This window comes from Muntiacus reevesi, chromosome 10 (assembly GCF_963930625.1).
Source record: "Muntiacus reevesi chromosome 10, mMunRee1.1, whole genome shotgun sequence".
NCBI lineage: Eukaryota > Metazoa > Chordata > Mammalia > Artiodactyla > Cervidae > Muntiacus > Muntiacus reevesi.
Window position 1 is genome coordinate 8,815,273 of NC_089258.1, and position 17,985 is coordinate 8,833,257.

General features: G+C 42.2%; 1 protein-coding gene across 1 annotated transcript in view; it reads right to left on the reverse strand.

The window, feature by feature from the left end:
- RASEF (RAS and EF-hand domain containing) overlaps window positions 1-17,985 on the reverse strand; it is a 93,777-nt gene that overhangs the window by 43,875 nt on the left and 31,917 nt on the right. The window contains exons 2-4 of the mRNA XM_065947011.1: window positions 14,253-14,399; window positions 11,450-11,540; window positions 6,196-6,291 (exon numbers count right to left, since the gene is read on the reverse strand). Coding sequence (XP_065803083.1) covers window positions 6,196-6,291; window positions 11,450-11,540; window positions 14,253-14,399 — 334 coding nt within the window. The remainder of the gene's footprint in view (window positions 1-6,195; window positions 6,292-11,449; window positions 11,541-14,252; window positions 14,400-17,985) is intronic.

Genomic DNA, 17,985 nt, shown 5'->3' on the forward strand with positions numbered 1-17,985 from the left:
TTGATTTCTTTCATGATTTGTTGGTTATTCAGGAGCGTGTTGTTTAGCCTCCATTATGTTTGTATTTTTAACAGATTTTTTTCATGTCGTTGACATCTAATCTTACCACATTGTGATCAGAAAAGATGCCTTGAAATGATTCCCATTTTTTTGAATTTACCAAGGCTAGACTTATGGCCCAGGATGTAATCTATCTTGAAGAATGTTCCATGTGCACTTGGGAAAAAGGTGAAATTCACTGTTTTTTGGGGGGAAATGTCCTATAGATATCAATTATGCCTAACTGGCCCACTGTATCATTTAAAGCTTGTGTTTCCTTGTTAATTTTATGTTTGGTTGTCCATCCATTGGTGTGAGTGGGGCATTATAGTCTCCCACTATTATTGTGTTACTGTTAATTTCCCCTTTCATACTTGTTAGCATTTGCCTTACATATTGAGGTGCTCCTATGTTGGGTGCATATATAATTTGTTATATCTTCTTGGATTGATCCTTTGATCATTATGTAGTGTCCTTGTGTCTTTTCATGGTCTTTATTTCAAAGTCTATTTTATCTGATATGAGTATTGCTACTCCTGCTTTCTTTTGGTCTCCATTTGTGTGAAATATCTTTTTCCAGCCCTTCCCTTTCAGTCTGTATGTGTCCCTTGGTTTGAGTGAGTCTCTTGCAGACGGCATATATAGGGGTCTTGGTTTTGTATCCATTCAGCCAGTCTTTGTCTTTTGGTTGGGGCCTTCAACCCATTTACATTCAAGGTAATTACTGACATGTATGATTCTGCTGCCATTTACTTTGTTGTTTTGAGTTTGATTTTATAAACCTTTTCTGTGTTTCTTATCTAGAGAAGATCCTTTAGCATTTGTTGAAGAGCTGGTTTGGTGGTGCTGAATTCTCTCAGCTTTTGCTTGTCTGTAAAGCTTTTGATTCTCCTTCATATCTAATGAGATCCTTGCTGGGTACAGTAATCTACTGTATATACTACAGTACTATATATAGTACTACATACAGTATAATACTGCTATACTATATAGTAGTAATTACTATAGTAGAGTAGGTTTTTCTCTTTCATCACTTTAAGTATGTCCTGCCATTCCCTTTTGGCCTGTAAAGTTCCTATTGAAAGATCTGCTGTTATCCTTATGGGGATCCCCTTGTGTGTTATTTGTTATTTTTCCCTTGCTTCTGTTAATATTTCCTCTTTGTGTTTGATCTTCGTTAGTTTGACTAATATGTGTCTTGGGGTGTTTTGCCTTGGGTTTATCCTGTTTGGGACTCTCTGGCTTTCTTGGACTTGGGTGTCTATTTCCCTCCTCATTTTAGGGAAGTTTTCAACTGTTATCTCCTCAAGTATTTTCTCATGCCCTTTCTGTCTTCTTCTTCTGGGACACCTGTGATTCAAATGTTGGGGCATTTAACATTGCCCCAGAGGTCTCTGAGGTTGTTCTCATTTAATTTTTTTCTTTTTTCCTCTCTGCTTCATTTGTTTCCACCATTCCACCTCACTTATCCTAGCTTCTGCCTCCGTTATTCTACTACTGGTTCCCTCCAGAGTGCTTTTGATCTCAGTTATTGTATTATTCATTTTTGATTGACTCTTCTTTATTTCTTCTAGGTCCTTGTTAAACATTTCTTGCATCTTTTCAATCCTTGTCTCTAGTCTATAATCGGTAACTCCACTTTGTTTTCAAGATTTTGGATCATCTTTATTCTGAATTCTTTTTCAGGTAGACTCCCTGTCTCCTCCTCTTTTGTTTGGTTTAGTGGGTATTTATCATGTTCCTTTACCTGCTGAATATTTCTCTGCCTTTTCATTTTGTTTAGATTTCTGTGTTTCAGGTGCCCTTTCCATAGGCTGGAAGTTCGTGGTTCTTCTTTATTGTGGGGCCTGCTCCCTGTGGGTGGGGTTGGACTAGTGGCTTGTCAAAGTTTCCTGGTTGGGGGAGCTTCTGTCTATGTTCTGGTGGGTGAAGCTGGGTCTCTTCTCTCTGGAGTGCAGTGAAGTGTCCAGTAGTGAGTTTTGAGGTGTCTATGGGTTTGGCATGGCTTTGGGCAGCCTGTCTCTTAATGCTCACGGCTATGTTCCTGCCTTGCTGGAGAATCAGAATGGTATGTCTTGCACTGGAACTTGTTGGCTCTTGGGTGGAGCTTGGTTTTCAGTGCAGGTATGGAGACTTTTGGGTGAGCTGTTTGTCTATTAATGTTCCCTGGAATCAGGAGTTCTCTGATGTTCTCAATTTTGGAGTTAAGCCTCCTGCCTCTGGCTTTCAGTCCTTCTCTTACAGTAACCTCAAGACTTCTCCATCCATACAGCACAGATGATAAAACACCTAGGTTAATGGTGAAACAATTCTCCACAGCGAGGGACATCTAGGGAGACTCACAGAATTACATGGAGAGAAGAAGAGGGAGGAGGGAAATAGAGGTGACCAGGAGGAGAAGGTGGGCATCAAAAGGGGAGAGAGCAATCTAGTCAGTAATCAGTTCCCTAAATGTTCTCCACAGCCCAGAACACCCAGAGAGATTCATAGAGTTAAGTATAGAAGAGAAGAGGGAGGAAGGAGATAGAGGTGACCTGGGGGAGAAAAGGCAATGTCAAAAGGGGAGAGAGCAATCAAGCCAGTAATCACACCCCTAAGTGAAAATGGATACTGAAGATTAGATTCTTAAAGGTATAAAATTGATAACACATAACCAAAATGCAAAGATTAAAAATCTAGAATAGAGGTAGGACTCTCAAAAATACAATATAAAAAATAAAAAAGAAAATCAATCCAAAAATTAAAAAATATATATGAAATTTGCTTTGAAAATAGGGTCTTTTTTTTGCAAGATAATAATAATAGGTTATAAAGATGAAAATTAAAGGAATAATAAAAGAACTTAAATTAAAAAAAATTAAAAAGTGATAACAGTAAAAATATGTCTAGAAATTTCTCTGGAGCTGTTATGGGCAGTGTGGGGTCAGTTCAGTTTAAGATAGTTCCTTGTTCCAGCTTGTACTTGTTCTCAAGGTCTATAGGCCCCCTCCAATGCACAGTCAATGTTAACTACAGGGTTTTAATCTGTTGCACCTGTCACTTCCAGAGCAGTTCCCTCTGGTTTATTTTGGCTTCCTCTGTTTGCAAGCCTCTTCAGTGTCTAATTTCCGCCCTGACACAACGGGGGACAGGGGGTCACTTATTTAGGCTCACTTGTTCAGGTGTGTTGTGGGAAGGGAGGGACACTGCAAACAAATATAGCTGGCGTGTGTGGGAAGTGCTTGCAGTGTATGGACCACACTGGGTCTGCCACAGCTCAAGGCGGCATGTGCTTCCCGGGTCTGCACTGCTCAGGCTCCAGGGTGCTCTGCAAAGGCACTGTCTGAAGTGGGCCCTACGTTTCGTGCACTTCCCAGGTCTAAGCCAGTCAAGTTCTCGTGTACTCTGCAAGGGCATAGACATGGACTGGTGCATGTTTTGCGCCCTTCCCAGGTCTGAGCAGTTCAGGTGATCAGCTGCTTGGCAAATGCACTGTCCCGGGGCACCATGCATCTTAATCACCTCCCTGGCCCCAGCCACTCGGGGGGCTCTGCGAGAGCAGCGTCTCAGGTGTGCCATGTGTCTCCTCTGGGGAGCTGATCTCAGGCTGTGACGCTCCTGGCGGATGTCAACCATCCACGATCCCAGGAAGACAATGGTTAGAAACTGGAAGCCTGCTCAGTTTGGTGAAAGATGCGGTCTCTGGGGCCGAGATTGCAGCAGCCCCTTGCCTTCCAGCTATGGCTGTCACATGCCTGCCTCTCTACCTCCGGGAGGGTGGGGGGAAGGGGACCTGTGTGCAGGCTGGCTAGCTCTCCTTTGGTATTTGTTCAATCCGTTGTTTTGTGAGTGGGCCAGGCCGAACGTTAGAGTTTTTGCAGGAAAGTTCTCTTTTTTTTTTTTTTTCTCTGGCGATCCCACAGTTCGGGTTGCTGCCTCACGTTAGCTTCCTCAGATTGCCCTCACAGCATTCAGGCCCAGTTCCTACTCTAAGCACTGATGATGCAGCATGCATCTCCCTGCCCAGTGCCCCGCTCGCTGGTGGTGGACGCAGGAGTCTGGGCTACTTCTCCACTGGCAGTTGCGGTTAGGCTTTGAACAAGCTATTAAACCTGGAACTCAGCGTCCTCAGCTGTAAAAGTGGGAAACTTATACTTTCCTCAGAGAAAGTTTGAGAATTCAATTTTCTTAAATAATGAAGAAGAGGTTAATAAGTTACACAGTCAATAAAATGTTAGTTATTATGGTAAGACAGGACAGTTTATTATTAATCCCATTTTACAGATGAGACGCTAACCATCAGAATCATGAAGCCAATTGTCCTAGGTGTTACAGGAAGAAATTGGCACAGCCTCGATGAAGACTCAGGTCTCATCACTCCTGATTCTTACTGTTCAGTGCGTTTTTGGTCTTCATCATATGTTGTATGAGGGCAAGAAATTCTTGGGTCTTCTCTTTTTTATTAAAATATTTATTTATTTTTGGCTGCGTCAGGTCTTAGCTGTGCATGTGGGATCTGTTGTGGTGGGTAGGCTCCAGAGTGCTTGGGCTCAGCAGTGCAGCCTGCAAGCTTAGTTGCCTCATGACATGTGGGATCTTAGTTTCCTGACCAGGGACTGAACATGTGTCCCCTGCAATGGCAGAAAGATTCTTAACTTCTGGACCACCAGCGAAGTCCCTCTGTGTCTCCTCTTCCAAACATTATCTTAGTATAATGATTTGGGATGACATGGAAATAAGTAAGGACAGGGACTAGGAGAATCTATGACTCTGCTGCTGCTGCTGCTAAGTTGCTTCAGTCGTGTCCAACTCTGTGCGACCCCATAGACGGCAGCCCACCAGGCTCCCCCGTCCCTGGGATTCTCCAGGCAAGAACACTGGAGTGGGTTGCCATTTCCTTTTCCAATGACTCTAGCATAAAGCAAAGGATTGGTCCATTCAAATTCTGTAATACAAGCATTGTATTATGTTCTAATGACCTCTGGAAATCACATATAAGATTGACATTGATAATACTTTTCCAAGAAGAATGCTGGGGAGAATTCTTAATATGTCAGAGGTTTAAATTGCAATAACCCACAAAATATAGTTGTCACTTAATGTCATTCAGTATGAACACTGAAAGGAGCATTAAAGGTTATCGTATGACTGATCAGAGAAGCAAAGTGATGTGCCCACATTCACAGTGCCACTTGCAGGGATGATTATTTTTTAAGTACCTATTTTCATTTTAGCTAAGATATTTCTATTAGTTATGGAGACAATCCACATGCAGGAAGTGAATCCAATACTGTGCTGGAGACAATGTGTATCAGCAGGTGACAGCCTATTTATTTTAAGCATCTCTTCCCAACCTGCATTCAGTGATGTCAACTTGGCAGCTTGAAATTGGTAATGGTGGAAATATTTATATTATGGAAATTGGCAAATATCAGAAATCCTCCTTCTTTCCTCCCCTTTCTACAGCTTGCTTTTTTTTTTTTTTAAGGCTGTGCCAGGTGTGGCATGTGGGATCTTACCCCCATCAGGGATCTAACCCACGACCCCTGCAATGGAAGCTCAGAGTCCTAACCACTGGACGACAGGGGAATCCCTCCAGAGTCTGTTGTTAAACACCTACCAGCACACCACACAGTAAAATGGGCCCTGATCTTTAGAAAACAAATAGAACAAAGGCCAAAAGCAATCACACCTTTGGTTTCACTTCAACAGGTTCTCTCCCACCCTGTCCTCTGATCAGGGGTCCTCTAGATCTGGAACTTGCTACAGAGAAGAGAAATATTCATTTCATTTAATAAATATTCAGTGAACACATGTAACCTGTAGTAAGCTGGGTGAAGGACGACACGACCAGGAAAGACTGTTGCTGCTGTCATGAGAAGACAGTCCACCAGACACGTGGGACTTGAGGGCACTTGCTAAAGACATGGAAAGAAAACAGGCTTGATGGACAACTGTTCAAGGGATCAGAAATATCCGTTAGATCTATGCAAAAGATATGCTGCCCTTAGAAAAAGAAATTGAGGCCTTAAAAAAAATTCTTGCCAAGGAGTCCAATTTGATTCTGAAATCTGATCCATCCACAGCTTCAATATGATTCCCTATGTTTTTAGTTGCTAAAAGTTTAGACACACTGAGGTAGAGAAGCTATCCCTCAGTCAGCTGCCGTATACCTACCTTCTTGAGTTTCTTTATCGTCACCTGTAGGTCTCCCACTTCTGTTTCATATTGACGCCTGAGGTCACTGAGGGCTTCCTCAGCTTTGCGTTTTTCCTAGGGGAAAAAAACACAATGAAACCAACTTATTGATTTAAATAGGCTCTTTAAAATACTATAGGTGAGAAACACTTTGTGTCAAACCGAGACAGTTGGACTATAAAGAAAGCTGAGCGCTGAAGAATTGATGCTTTTGAACTTGTGGTGTTGGAGAAGACTCTTGAGAGTCCCTTGGACTGCAAGGAGTCCATCTAACCAGTCCATCCTAAAGGAAATCAGTCCTGAATGTTCATTGGAAGGGCTGATATTGAAGCTAAAACTCCAATACTTTGGCCAGCTGATGCAAAGAGCTGACTCATTGGAAAAGACCCTGATGCTGGGAAAGACTGAAGGCAGGAGGAGAAGGGGACGACAGAGGATGAGATGGTTGGATGGCATCACCGACTCAATGGACATGAGTCTGGGTAAACTCTGGGAGTTGGTGATAGACAGGGAGGCCTGGCATGCTGTGGTTCATGGGGTCGCAAAGAGTTGGACATGACTGAGCAACTGAACTGAAGGCTGATCCCAAATCTTCTACACAGAGATGGTGAGAAAGCATAAGGGAAGTAACCAAACTTTAGATGCCCAGCACTTCCAGAATGGAAACCTACAAGAGCAAAGGAACTGTGGAATCCCACAACCTATATACACACATTACCTGGGGTGACACCTTTAAGGCTACTTGATTGTGATAGAGGGCTGTAGCACATCGATTAACTAGCTGATTAAATACTGCTATGTTTAATGAAAAGCTCTGACTCAGTCAAGGGCCCCATCACTTGCCTGAGTCCCATCACTTGCCTGAGTCCCATCATGTTATCAGGACTCAGTAAGACCTGGTAGGTTCACTGTTTTTCCAAGAGCTTACACCTTATCTGGGCTTCCCTGGTGGCTCAGATGGTAAAGCATCACCTGCAATGCAGGAGACCCGGGTTCGATCCCTGGGTTGGGAAGATCCTCTGGAGGAGGGCATGGCTACCCACTCCAGGATTCTTGCCTGGAGAAACCCAAGGACAGAGGAGCCTGGTGGGCTACAGTCTATGGGGTCACAAAGAGCTGGATACGGCTGAGTAACTAATACTACTACTATACCTTACCTAAATACAAATCACACCAACTGCAAATTTCCCTGCAAAGTGCTGCTCACAGGCTGGTACTTCTCATATGTGTTGCTCCTGGTGCAGAGAATAACAAAAGGGCACCCTTGCAGGTCAGGGGCAGTAGCTCTCATGAGCCTGCTGCTGCTGCTGCTGCTGCTAAGTCGCTTCAGTCGTGTCTGACTCTGTGCAACCCCATAGACGGCAGCCCACCAGGCTCCTCTGTCCCTGGGATTCTCCAGGCAAGAATATTGGAGTGGGTTGCCATTTCCTTCACTACTCATGAGCCTAAATATCTCTTAATTTCCTTTTTCTCTTAACTTACTATGGAATTTTCTATCCTGCGTTCTGTATTCAAATACAGTTTTAAGTTTATAATGTAAAATTGAGTGTAATAAGACCTAAATAAACAGAGAATATATCAAGTTTTTGGATCATTCATTATTAAGATGCCAATTCTCCTCCAATTAATCTATAGATGCAATGAAGTCCAGCTGAACCCCAGCAGAGTTTTTTTTTTTTTTTTTAAGAAATCGACAACCTGAGTCTTGGAGAAGGAAATGGCAACCCACTCCAGTATTCTTGCTTGGAGAATTCCATCAACAGAGGAGCCTGGAAGGCTACGGTCCATGGGGTCACAAAGAGTCGGACACAACTTAGGGACTAAACAACAAACAACAACCTAGTTCTATGGAAATTGAGGACCTAAAATAGAAACTTTGAAAAAGAGCAAAGTTGAAGAATTAATTTTACTTGATTTCAAGAATTATTAATATGAAGCAACAGTCATCAAGACAACGCAATACCAGCATTGTTGCCATTGTTCAGTTGCCGAGTCGTGTCCAACTCTTTGCGACCCCATGGAACAGAATGGAAAGTCCAGAAATAAACCCAACACAGATAAAGAAAAATGATTTTGGACAAAGTGCAAAGGCAGTTCAACAGAGAACAGATAGTATTTTCAACAAATGGGCTGGAACAATTAGATATGCACATGCAAAAAAGTACGAACTTTGATCCATACCTTATAAAATGGATCCTAAATGTGAAACCTACAACAATAAAACTCGTAGAAGAAACATGGGAGAAAAATCATTGCAACCTTGGGTTAGGCAAAAATTTCTTAAATATCAAAAGCAGGATACATGAAAGAAAAAACTGACACACTGGACTAAAAAGAAACAAAAAATGCCTCCTCTTTTAGAGACACCGTTAAGAGAACGCAAAGATAAGTAACAGTCTGGCAGGAAGTATTTACAGATAAGAATATATAAACAACTCCTAAAACTCAATCATAAGAAAACAACCAGGGACTTCCCTGGTTCCCAGTGGTTAGCACTTCATGCTTCCACTGCAAGAGGCACAGATTTGATCCCTGGTTGGAGATTTAAGAACCCACACATTTTGCCCTGTGGTGTGGTAAAAAGAAAAAAGAAGACAACCAAACGGAGTTTTAAAAATGAACAAAAGATTCTGGCAGATGCTTCACTGGAGAAGACACCAAATGGCTCTGATAAGGAGGGGCCGAGAGGGAGGCATGACACAGAGGCATGGAAACCAGTAGGATGTGAATGCAGCCATTACCTTGACTGTGACAGTGGTTCCTTGGTATACACATAAATCTCATCACATTCTACTCCTTGAGTATATACAGTTTATTGCCTGCCCACTAAACCTCCATAAAGCTGTTAAAGCATAATTTTTTAAAAACCCTAATTGACACAATGGGATAACACTACCTGTGCAAGAGGAGTCAAGGTCAGGAGGAGGTGAACGTGGTTGGAGGACTACGGCAAGGCACTGGGGAGAAGGGAAGGCTTTCTCTGAGCTTCGCCAAGTTTAGGAAAGTGGAAAGGAGTCATCAAGGCCAAGGAAACAGCTGGAGTGAAAGCAGAGCAATGAGCCGTGGAGAGCCAGGCGAGACTTGCTTAGTAGAGGTAAGTTACGGCAAGTCTTCAGTCAGCCTGGACATGTTATTCCAGACAGACCAGGAGACTGGGACAAACAGGGGTCATCCCAGGGTCAAAGGTGCTCTGTCGGCAGCGGGTTCTGAGGTTTTCAGGGACTGTGTCTGTGCAATGACTCACTGGCTGCTTATGCCATTTCTGTGGAACACAGCAATGCTGCTGTGGATGCCGCGTATGCACCACCCCTATACCAGAGCCAAGGAAAGCAAGGAAGATGTTATAATGAACAAACCATGAAGTTATAAGGGGCGGTCTGTGGTCAGGTATCCACTGTGTGAGAGTGTGTGCTCAGTCATGTCTGACTGTTTGCGACCCTATGGACTGTAGCCCACCAAGCTCCTCTGTCCATAGAATTTTCCAGACAGGAATGCTGCAGCAGGTTGCCATTTCCTACTCCAGGGGAGCTTCCCCACCCAGGGATTGAACCAGCGTCCCTTCTGTCTCCTGCACTGGCAGGAGGATTCTTTACCACTGTGCCACCTGGGAAGCTTGGGTATCTATTACCAACAACCAATCTGGGAAATGCTTAGCTGGATGAGGCAGAGATTTATTGCAGAACAAAACATGTGCTTGATACGTGCGATGAATGAGTGAGTGCAGATTAAATGGCTGGAGAGGGGAAAGGCAGAAAAATTAGGATGTTATTGTTTTTAGACTAGAAAGATAAAGGGCTAACAAAAGAATGAGATAACCATTACATTAACCCTGGACCATAGACTCTGAGCCATTTACATGATATCTAAACAGTTATTAAACATGTTATTAAGAGATAGGAGAACAAAGAGGCCTGAAGGCATATATGTGGTAAAGCAAAGCAGGGTGAAGAATTTGAAGGGTCATAAGATACACAGAGCAATGGGAAAGAGGAGAATGGTAATGGCCATGGTGCCCCTACCACTCCTCAGCACTGGGCTAGGCATGCATATAGACCATCAGCCTCCACCCTCCCTAAAGCAGGGTGGCGGCTTATCCTATCTAAAGTTGGAACAACAAAGGTTCAGAGGTTAGGTGATTTTTCCAGCGCCAGAGCCAGGAGGCAAACCAAGGCCTGCAGCTTAGTTGCTAAGTCCTGTCCAACTCTCATGACTCCTGGACTGTAGCTCGTCAGGTTTCTCTGTCCATGGGATACTCCAGGCAAGAATAGTGGAGTGGGTTGCCATGCATTCCTCCAGGGGATCTTCCAAGCTTAGGAATTGAACCCAGGTCTCCTCTATTGCAGGTCTGTCAGAGGCCAATACCCAGGCCCTTCTCATTCAATTTTCTCCTTCTCAGAGTTAATGGGGAAAATGAACAGAAAAAAGAGAACGTTCAACCTAACATTAGCTACTCAAAGAAATATGTCTCTTTTCTGTTATCAGTAAATAGTAATCATTAAAATATATTTTATAAGGAAGAAAGACAATTATTTCTCCTATGGAAGTCACTAAAGGTAACATCCAACTTCCAACTATGAGAGTTCCTGTATTGATAAGTAAAAGCATATCCCACCATAACAGAGTGTTTTAACTTCATTGTAATCTACATTTCTTTTCTTTTTTTTTTTTGTAATCTACATTTCTTTACTTTATATTCTTCATTTATTTGACTTCCCCGGGTCTTAGTTGCGGCATGTGGGATCTAGTTCCCTGACTAGGGATCGAACCTGGGCCCTCTGTATTGGAAGCTTGTAGCCTTAGTCACTGGACCCCAGGAAGTCCTTGTAATCTGGATTTAAAGCAGTAGTGGCCATGGGCTGAGAGACAGTGGTATTAAGGGTGAAGCTAACCTCCTCTACGAAGATGGGTTTGGCCTTCTCCTTTAGGCCTCAGCTCTCCTGTCCCCTCTTCAAGGAGGCCCCTGACCTCCAAGTCTGAAGCAGCCTGTCTACCACACATGATGCTTCTTTACTGAGCTTGTTGCCATCTGAAATTAGCCCCTTTATTTCACTGCTTATTGTCTCTCTGTCTCTTTCTCCTTAATCTATCCCCCTCAAAACCACCACTGACAAAGCCCTTGTTGAGACTGCCTGTGGCAACCTGGACGTGCGGTACCCAGAGAATGCCCTGTGCCCTGTACATAAAAGGTAGTCCAAGGATGCATCGCATAAACAGGCCAGTCCCACAAACTCACGTCTTTCCGTGTCTTCTGTTCTGCAGCCTGAATCCTCTGATCCATTTCCTCTTCCAGCTCACTCAGCTGCATGGCTGCCTTGTCCTGGGCTCTGAAATTCCAGAGGGTACACACCTTTTCATTATACTCTTGGCCTTGTAGTATGAAGAGAAAATTCTGACCTCAGCTATTTTACAGAAGAGGAGAAACATACCATTTAAAATAATATTCCCCATTACCCAGATTGGCAATTTGACCAGCTGGGTATAAAGGGACATTGAAACTAGATATTAAATAAATGGAACAGAATAGATTAAATGGTATTAAACTATACTGTAGCAAAGAACAGAGAAAGATACCAGGTTACTGAGAGGCTCTCAGTAAATTCTGAAAATGTTTTTTGCTGCTGAGCTACAACACTGAAAATCTTTTTTGCTGCTGAGCTACAACACTGGATTAAAAAAAAAAACCTCCATGGATAGATACAATTCTGAAATTTTATTACATGAAACACACAATGCTATATGCTATAGTTAAATGGGAAAAAAGATCTCAAAAATTATTTCTAGTCAGTTTCCTAAAGTTTTGCAATGTAGATATTGTTGCCCTTTAGAAAATTCCTGTTTCTTTTATGAATATAATCAACAAATCATATTTTTATGGGGGAAGAGCATACTGAATTGCCAAAAAGTTAGAAACAGGAAATTTCTTTGAGATGATGTTCAGAGAGTTTTATTTAATAATTGTCCAGTATGAAGACATCTGTCACTTTACAATAATTGAGGCTTCAGATTAAGCCCTAAAATCTTTTTTTGTTCAATCTCAGCTCGGTATCCAATTATCTAAATTTTCACATGCATGTGTCTTGCCTACTCAACCAGATTGTGACTTGAAAGCAGCCACCATGAGACTTAGAGTCAATTTACTTGCCCCAGTGATATGGTGCTGATGAGAAACAGGATTCAGTAGAAGGCCTTCGTCTTCCAGTCTAATGGCTTCCACCACACCATCCTACCTGCTTTTAATTCATTTACTCCCTCTCACACAATTTGCTCATTAGTTTAATTTCTACATAAGGTTCCAAACAAGCATTGATGGGTGGAGGGAAGACCCCAAAGTAAAATTCTGGGTGACTTATCACTGTTTTCTGCTCCTGTTAACTTTCTCCTCACCTGTTAACCAAGTCTGACTGCCATCTAGTTTTAATCTGTTTACAAACATTTGCTATTTCAAATGCAGACACCATGTACCTCCACAGAAACTTTCAGGTTTTATTGGTCAGCTCTGGGACTGTAAGTAGCTAAGCTACACATTTGTTTCTCCCTTTATATGTTCATTTTCCTCAGCCATTCCTTCTAGACATCCAGCGCCAAACATCTGGGCATTCAGGACTGCTCCCAAATGTGTCCTGTCTGCCTTCTTCACTTCTGAACAACTCTTTTTTCCTTCCTTTCATTGTTTTGTTTTGGAGGGTTAAGTCAGGGTAGTCTATAATGACTTATTGTTTGCCCCAGGAAGGCTTCGTTAGTCAGTTTAGTCACTCAGTCATGTCCGACTCTTTGTGACACCATGGCAGTAAGACTCAACTCCCAGTGATGTGTCCAGCATGTTGGGAATGCCCACTTTAACCTTAGTCCAGGGCTCCTACTAGGACACTGGGAATCCCTTCTTCAGATGCAAGGGTGGAGTGAAAAGACTGAGGCTCTCCCCCAACCCAAAACACATGAGGACAGATGGTCCTTAGTCAAGAAGGTAAGAGAATGTTTACAGGAATCGCCTAAACACCTCAGTGAGGTTTCTGTCAGCTCAGAGAAGCGGCCTTTAAGAGGCCTTGTGCTTAGACCAGAGCCTGACTTTGGATCCCAACCACAGAAGTAGAGGGGAGAGACGCACCAAGAGTTCCACTCCCTCCACAGCGGAGAGCAGCCTGGCTGGGAAGGAGAACAGAGTGGAGAGAACGCCATTCTTTCTTTCCTATGGGTTTATACAGGACTATCCTTACAAGTCACCTGTGTGAATGTGTGTATATCTATGTGTGTCCCATGTATCTGTGTGGGTCCATGTATATTCAGGGAGTGAGTGTGTTTTCACTGATGTTTGGATTGTAACATATAAATTATATTTATATTGCAAATACAAATTTTTCTTTGGCATTGCATTGCTGTTAAAACTATTAAGAAAGTCTGTGTGAGCCAGCTGTGGCTTTCATAAACTGTCTGATGAGATTCAGGGACTAGAGGTTTTCAGATTTTCAGTTTAAGCTGGTGAGGAGGGCTAGAGAGAGGGAAAAGAGCCGCACTGAGCACTCACCATGTGGTAAGCCCAGTGCCAAGGGCATCACCCATGACTCACCCATGAAGTCTCCACACCCTGAGGATGTGAAAATTTATAGCCTCACTTTGCAGATGCAGAACCTGAGACTCAGGGAGAATAAGTAACCCACCCAGAGTCATTTTCTGTCAGTGACAAGGTCAGGCTTCAAATGGAGTCTCTGCCTGCCTCTCTCTGGATGAAAAGTTTCCTGTAGGTTTCAAGTGGCTGGATATAAGATAATGAAACTCTCTGAACAGTTCTGTATGGATCACAGCCCTTGAAAGGTTTATACGATAGAATCACGGGGACACGCTGATGGACTGCTGGCTGACCCTACAAAGTACTGCCAGACTCAGCTTCCCTCGTGCTTAGTTCAGAAGGCTCCAGATTCCTCAGATTTGGGCAGTCCCCCCATATCATAATGTGATAATGTGTTTCATCTTTGTGCCATTCAGTCAGAGAGCCACTTAAAGGACCCCTTCTGCCATGGAGAGAGGAAAGACTTCAATACCTCTTCACTGCAATGGCCAGGTTTTCCATTTCTGTGCTCTGAAGTTTGATCTCACGGATAAAGTTCTTTATAACATGTTCATATGGTTGAATCAGTCTTGGCTCCACGAGGTTGATGTTTTGATACAAGGTACTAACTTGCTCTTTTCTGTCCAAAAAAAAATTAAATTAAAAATTAAATAAAGCCAAGTAATAAAAAAATTCAAATTTTCAGAATATGTTTCAGAAAGAGATATATAAGAACCAAGGAAGAAAGATGTAACAACAGAATGACCAGAATGGAGGGAAAACAGAAGTCAGAGATGCTAATGCATTATTCTACATATTATTATTTTTTAACAGTGAACAGCAACTTCATTTTTTCCCGGCTTTATTGAGATATGATTGACAAATAAAAATTGTATATATTTAGGTTGTACAATATGATTATAAAAGACGTACAATGTGTACAAAGTGGTGATTTAATATTAGAAGATGGAAGCCTTCTTCCCAGGGAAGGTCTGATAGGGAAGGGTATTTTTTGTCACTGCTGGGTATTTCCTTTCTTTCACAGAAAGGCACACAGATTTATAGAAAAAAAATCAGGCAACCAACTAATTACTTATAACATGTTCCACCAACCCCTATAAGACATATTTCAGACTTTATGATCATAAAAGTACATATACTGATCATTTTATAGTCAGTTAAAAATTATTTCATTTATTTATATGTGACAATCCTCATACTTGTTATTATTTGTAAAAGACAAATATTTCGGGGTCACTTCAAAAGAAAAACTGGCAAGACTGGGCAGCTGACCTGCTAGGGGACATAGGCCTGAGTCAGTGAGGCTAGTGGTGTCCTTGACCCACGTCTGGGCGCTCACACGCTGAGTGATGCTGAGGGAAGGCCGTGTGACGACACGGTTAGACGGCCAGTGACCAGCCAAGGGGAGAGGCTCTCACCTCCAACCCTCCAATACCTTGATCTTAAACTTCCAGCCTTCGGAAGTGTGAGAAAATAAATCTTTCTTGTTGAGGCCACCCAGTCAGATATTTGCTGTCAGAAATACCTAGGCAACCATAGCAAACAGTGAAAGTTTCCAAGGTCATATACTGACTGAGGTGGAGTTGGGATTCAAACTCAATTTGATACTGCAGATCACATGGCCAACCATTACATTATATTGCTTCCTAGTGGTGTCAAACACCTGAAACTTGGCAGAAGAAACGGGGTTCAAGCTCGCTCCACATAACTATGAAACACTGCAAAGTGTCAGGTACACATTAACCCAAAGCTTAGTTAAGCGTGGTCCTGAGGTGTGTCCACAAAGCTATAAACTCTCCCAGGGTTTGCTCTTAAAAATAAACTGCTTGGTGTGTATAGAGGCCAATTAGATCCAAAAGATGTGGATCCAAAAGAATGTGTGTAGATCCAAAAGAATGGCTCATGTGAAGTATTATTAATAAATCTGCAGGAATATGTCAATTTATTTGCTGATACGAGGTACCCATTCCTCCTATCAGAGCTGAGTACAAACACTGTCCACAGTAGTAAGCCTTATATTAAAAGGCAGCAAAAAAAAAAAAAAAAAGTCTACTTTTGGATTGTCCCGTGTAACTTCAATGGGTCACTAACTTCTTTACCTTTTGTCATTTACTGACTACTAGTGGTATACAAAGCATAAAAACTTTCTTGTTAATAGGAAACTGCCTGTCAAGGATGGCCATTAAGATGGTGCTCTGTGACAACCTTAGAGGGGTGGGATGGAGAAGGAGGTTCAAGAGGGAGGGGACATATGTATACCTATGGCTGATTCATGTTGATGTATGGCAGAAACCATCACAATATTGTAATCATTCTCCAATTAAAAATAAAATAAAAAAATAGATAGTCACCAAGAGTCCTTATCTCTTGCCTAACTGCACAGCAATAAAATGTTCAGAAGTAGATGTCTCAGAAGATTCCCTGAATTTCTGAAAATTTCTAAAATAAGAAAGAAGCATAATGTATGCACATTCTCTTGGGTCCTTTGCTGGTCCTGGTATTATACAGAATGTCAGGAATCGTTTACAGTGAAGCGTACAAATAGGTTAATTGTAGGAAACGTCTGCCATCAGCAGGAAATATGTTACGTGGTTAACTGTTGTATCAGGGACTAGCTGGGATCTACCCTGCTTCTTTTTTTTTTTGTTTTTTAAATTAATTTATTTATTTTAATTGGAGGCTAATTACAATATTGTAGTGGTTTTTGCCATACATTGATATGAATCCACGATGGGTGTACATGTGTTCCCCATCCTGAACCCCCCTCCCACCTCCCTCCCCATCCCATCCCTTAGAATCATCCCAGTGCACCAGCCCTGAGCACCTTGTCTCATGCATTGAACCTGGACTGGTGATCTGTTTCAGTTCTAATGAGGTGGATGAAACTGGAGTCTATTTTACAGAGTGAAATAAGTCAGAAAGAAAAACACCAATACAGTATATTAATGCATACATATAGAATTTAGAAAGATGGTAATGATGATCCTGCTTCTTTTTATAGGGGAGAACTGACTCTTCAGAACCCTGGGCAGGTAGGCTGGAGCCATGTGACTAGTTGTGGCCCATGGAATGGGAACAGAAATGATGTGTTTGCCACTTCTGTGCTTGGCTGCTAAAATCCTTTGTAAGATGCTAGCTCAAAGCTAGCTGATATTCATTCTCATTATCTCTTTCTTGTATCTATTTTGCTCGCACTCTCACACCCCTGCTCTCTCTCCTCCCCACCTCTGCCACTACCTGTCTCCTCCTCTGCCTTCTCTCCTCCTTTCCTCACCCTTGCAGCTGAAGTGAAAATCTCTAGCATGGCCAAACACATGATGAAATGTGTTTGGATCACCACACTGAAAGACACTGCCGGATCACATCAATCTTCCCAACATGAGAGAAAGAAGTTAGTATTTTGTAGAGCTTAAGACTTGGAAGTTCTTTGTAAAGGTCAACTTGGACTTAAAAAGTTGGCATTACACTTTCCTGTTTTGTTTTTCTAATCATCATCTTGCAGATTAAATTACTTTCTTCCTTCCTTGATAGCTTCATATTAACTAGACAATAAAACCTCTGTGACGAAGGTAAATCTTTACTGCCACCATCTACTCTCTTTCAAGGGAATAAAAGACTATTTGAAGCATTTATATAGTGAAGCAGACATTTATTAAGCTCCTTGCATATGTGGTCCCAGGGGTGATCTCAACATTTACATGTACTAGTCACTTAACGTTCATGACAACTCTATGAAGACATTATCACTTGTATGCTATTCACCACAGAGGAAAGGAGGTAAGTACCATCCTGGTCTCAGAGCCAGGATTCCAATTCACCCCATCTGGCTCCAGAGTCTAGCTCTCAGGAAGAACTATCTCTAGGCCTAGAGTAAGCACTAATGTGTTGTTCAAGGGTCCGAAGGGCATACTTTCAATAAAAAAAAAAAATTGATGTACCAAGATGTTTTGAAAATTATTTTAGAGGAGGATAGGTATTACTACTAAAAGGACCATCTATATCACAAAGGGACTCCTTTAAAGAATGAAGGCATGACTAAGACTAAGCTGAGATAACCTTATCAATTCTTATTTACCTAAAGCTATTTGGGGAAGCAGTACTGTACTCCTGCCCGCTTGCTTCATCTAGCCCGTATCTGTGAAACCAGAGAACCACTGGGATCATGCCAAGAGACTGGAACGCAGAGCAGTTGGAGATTTTCACAC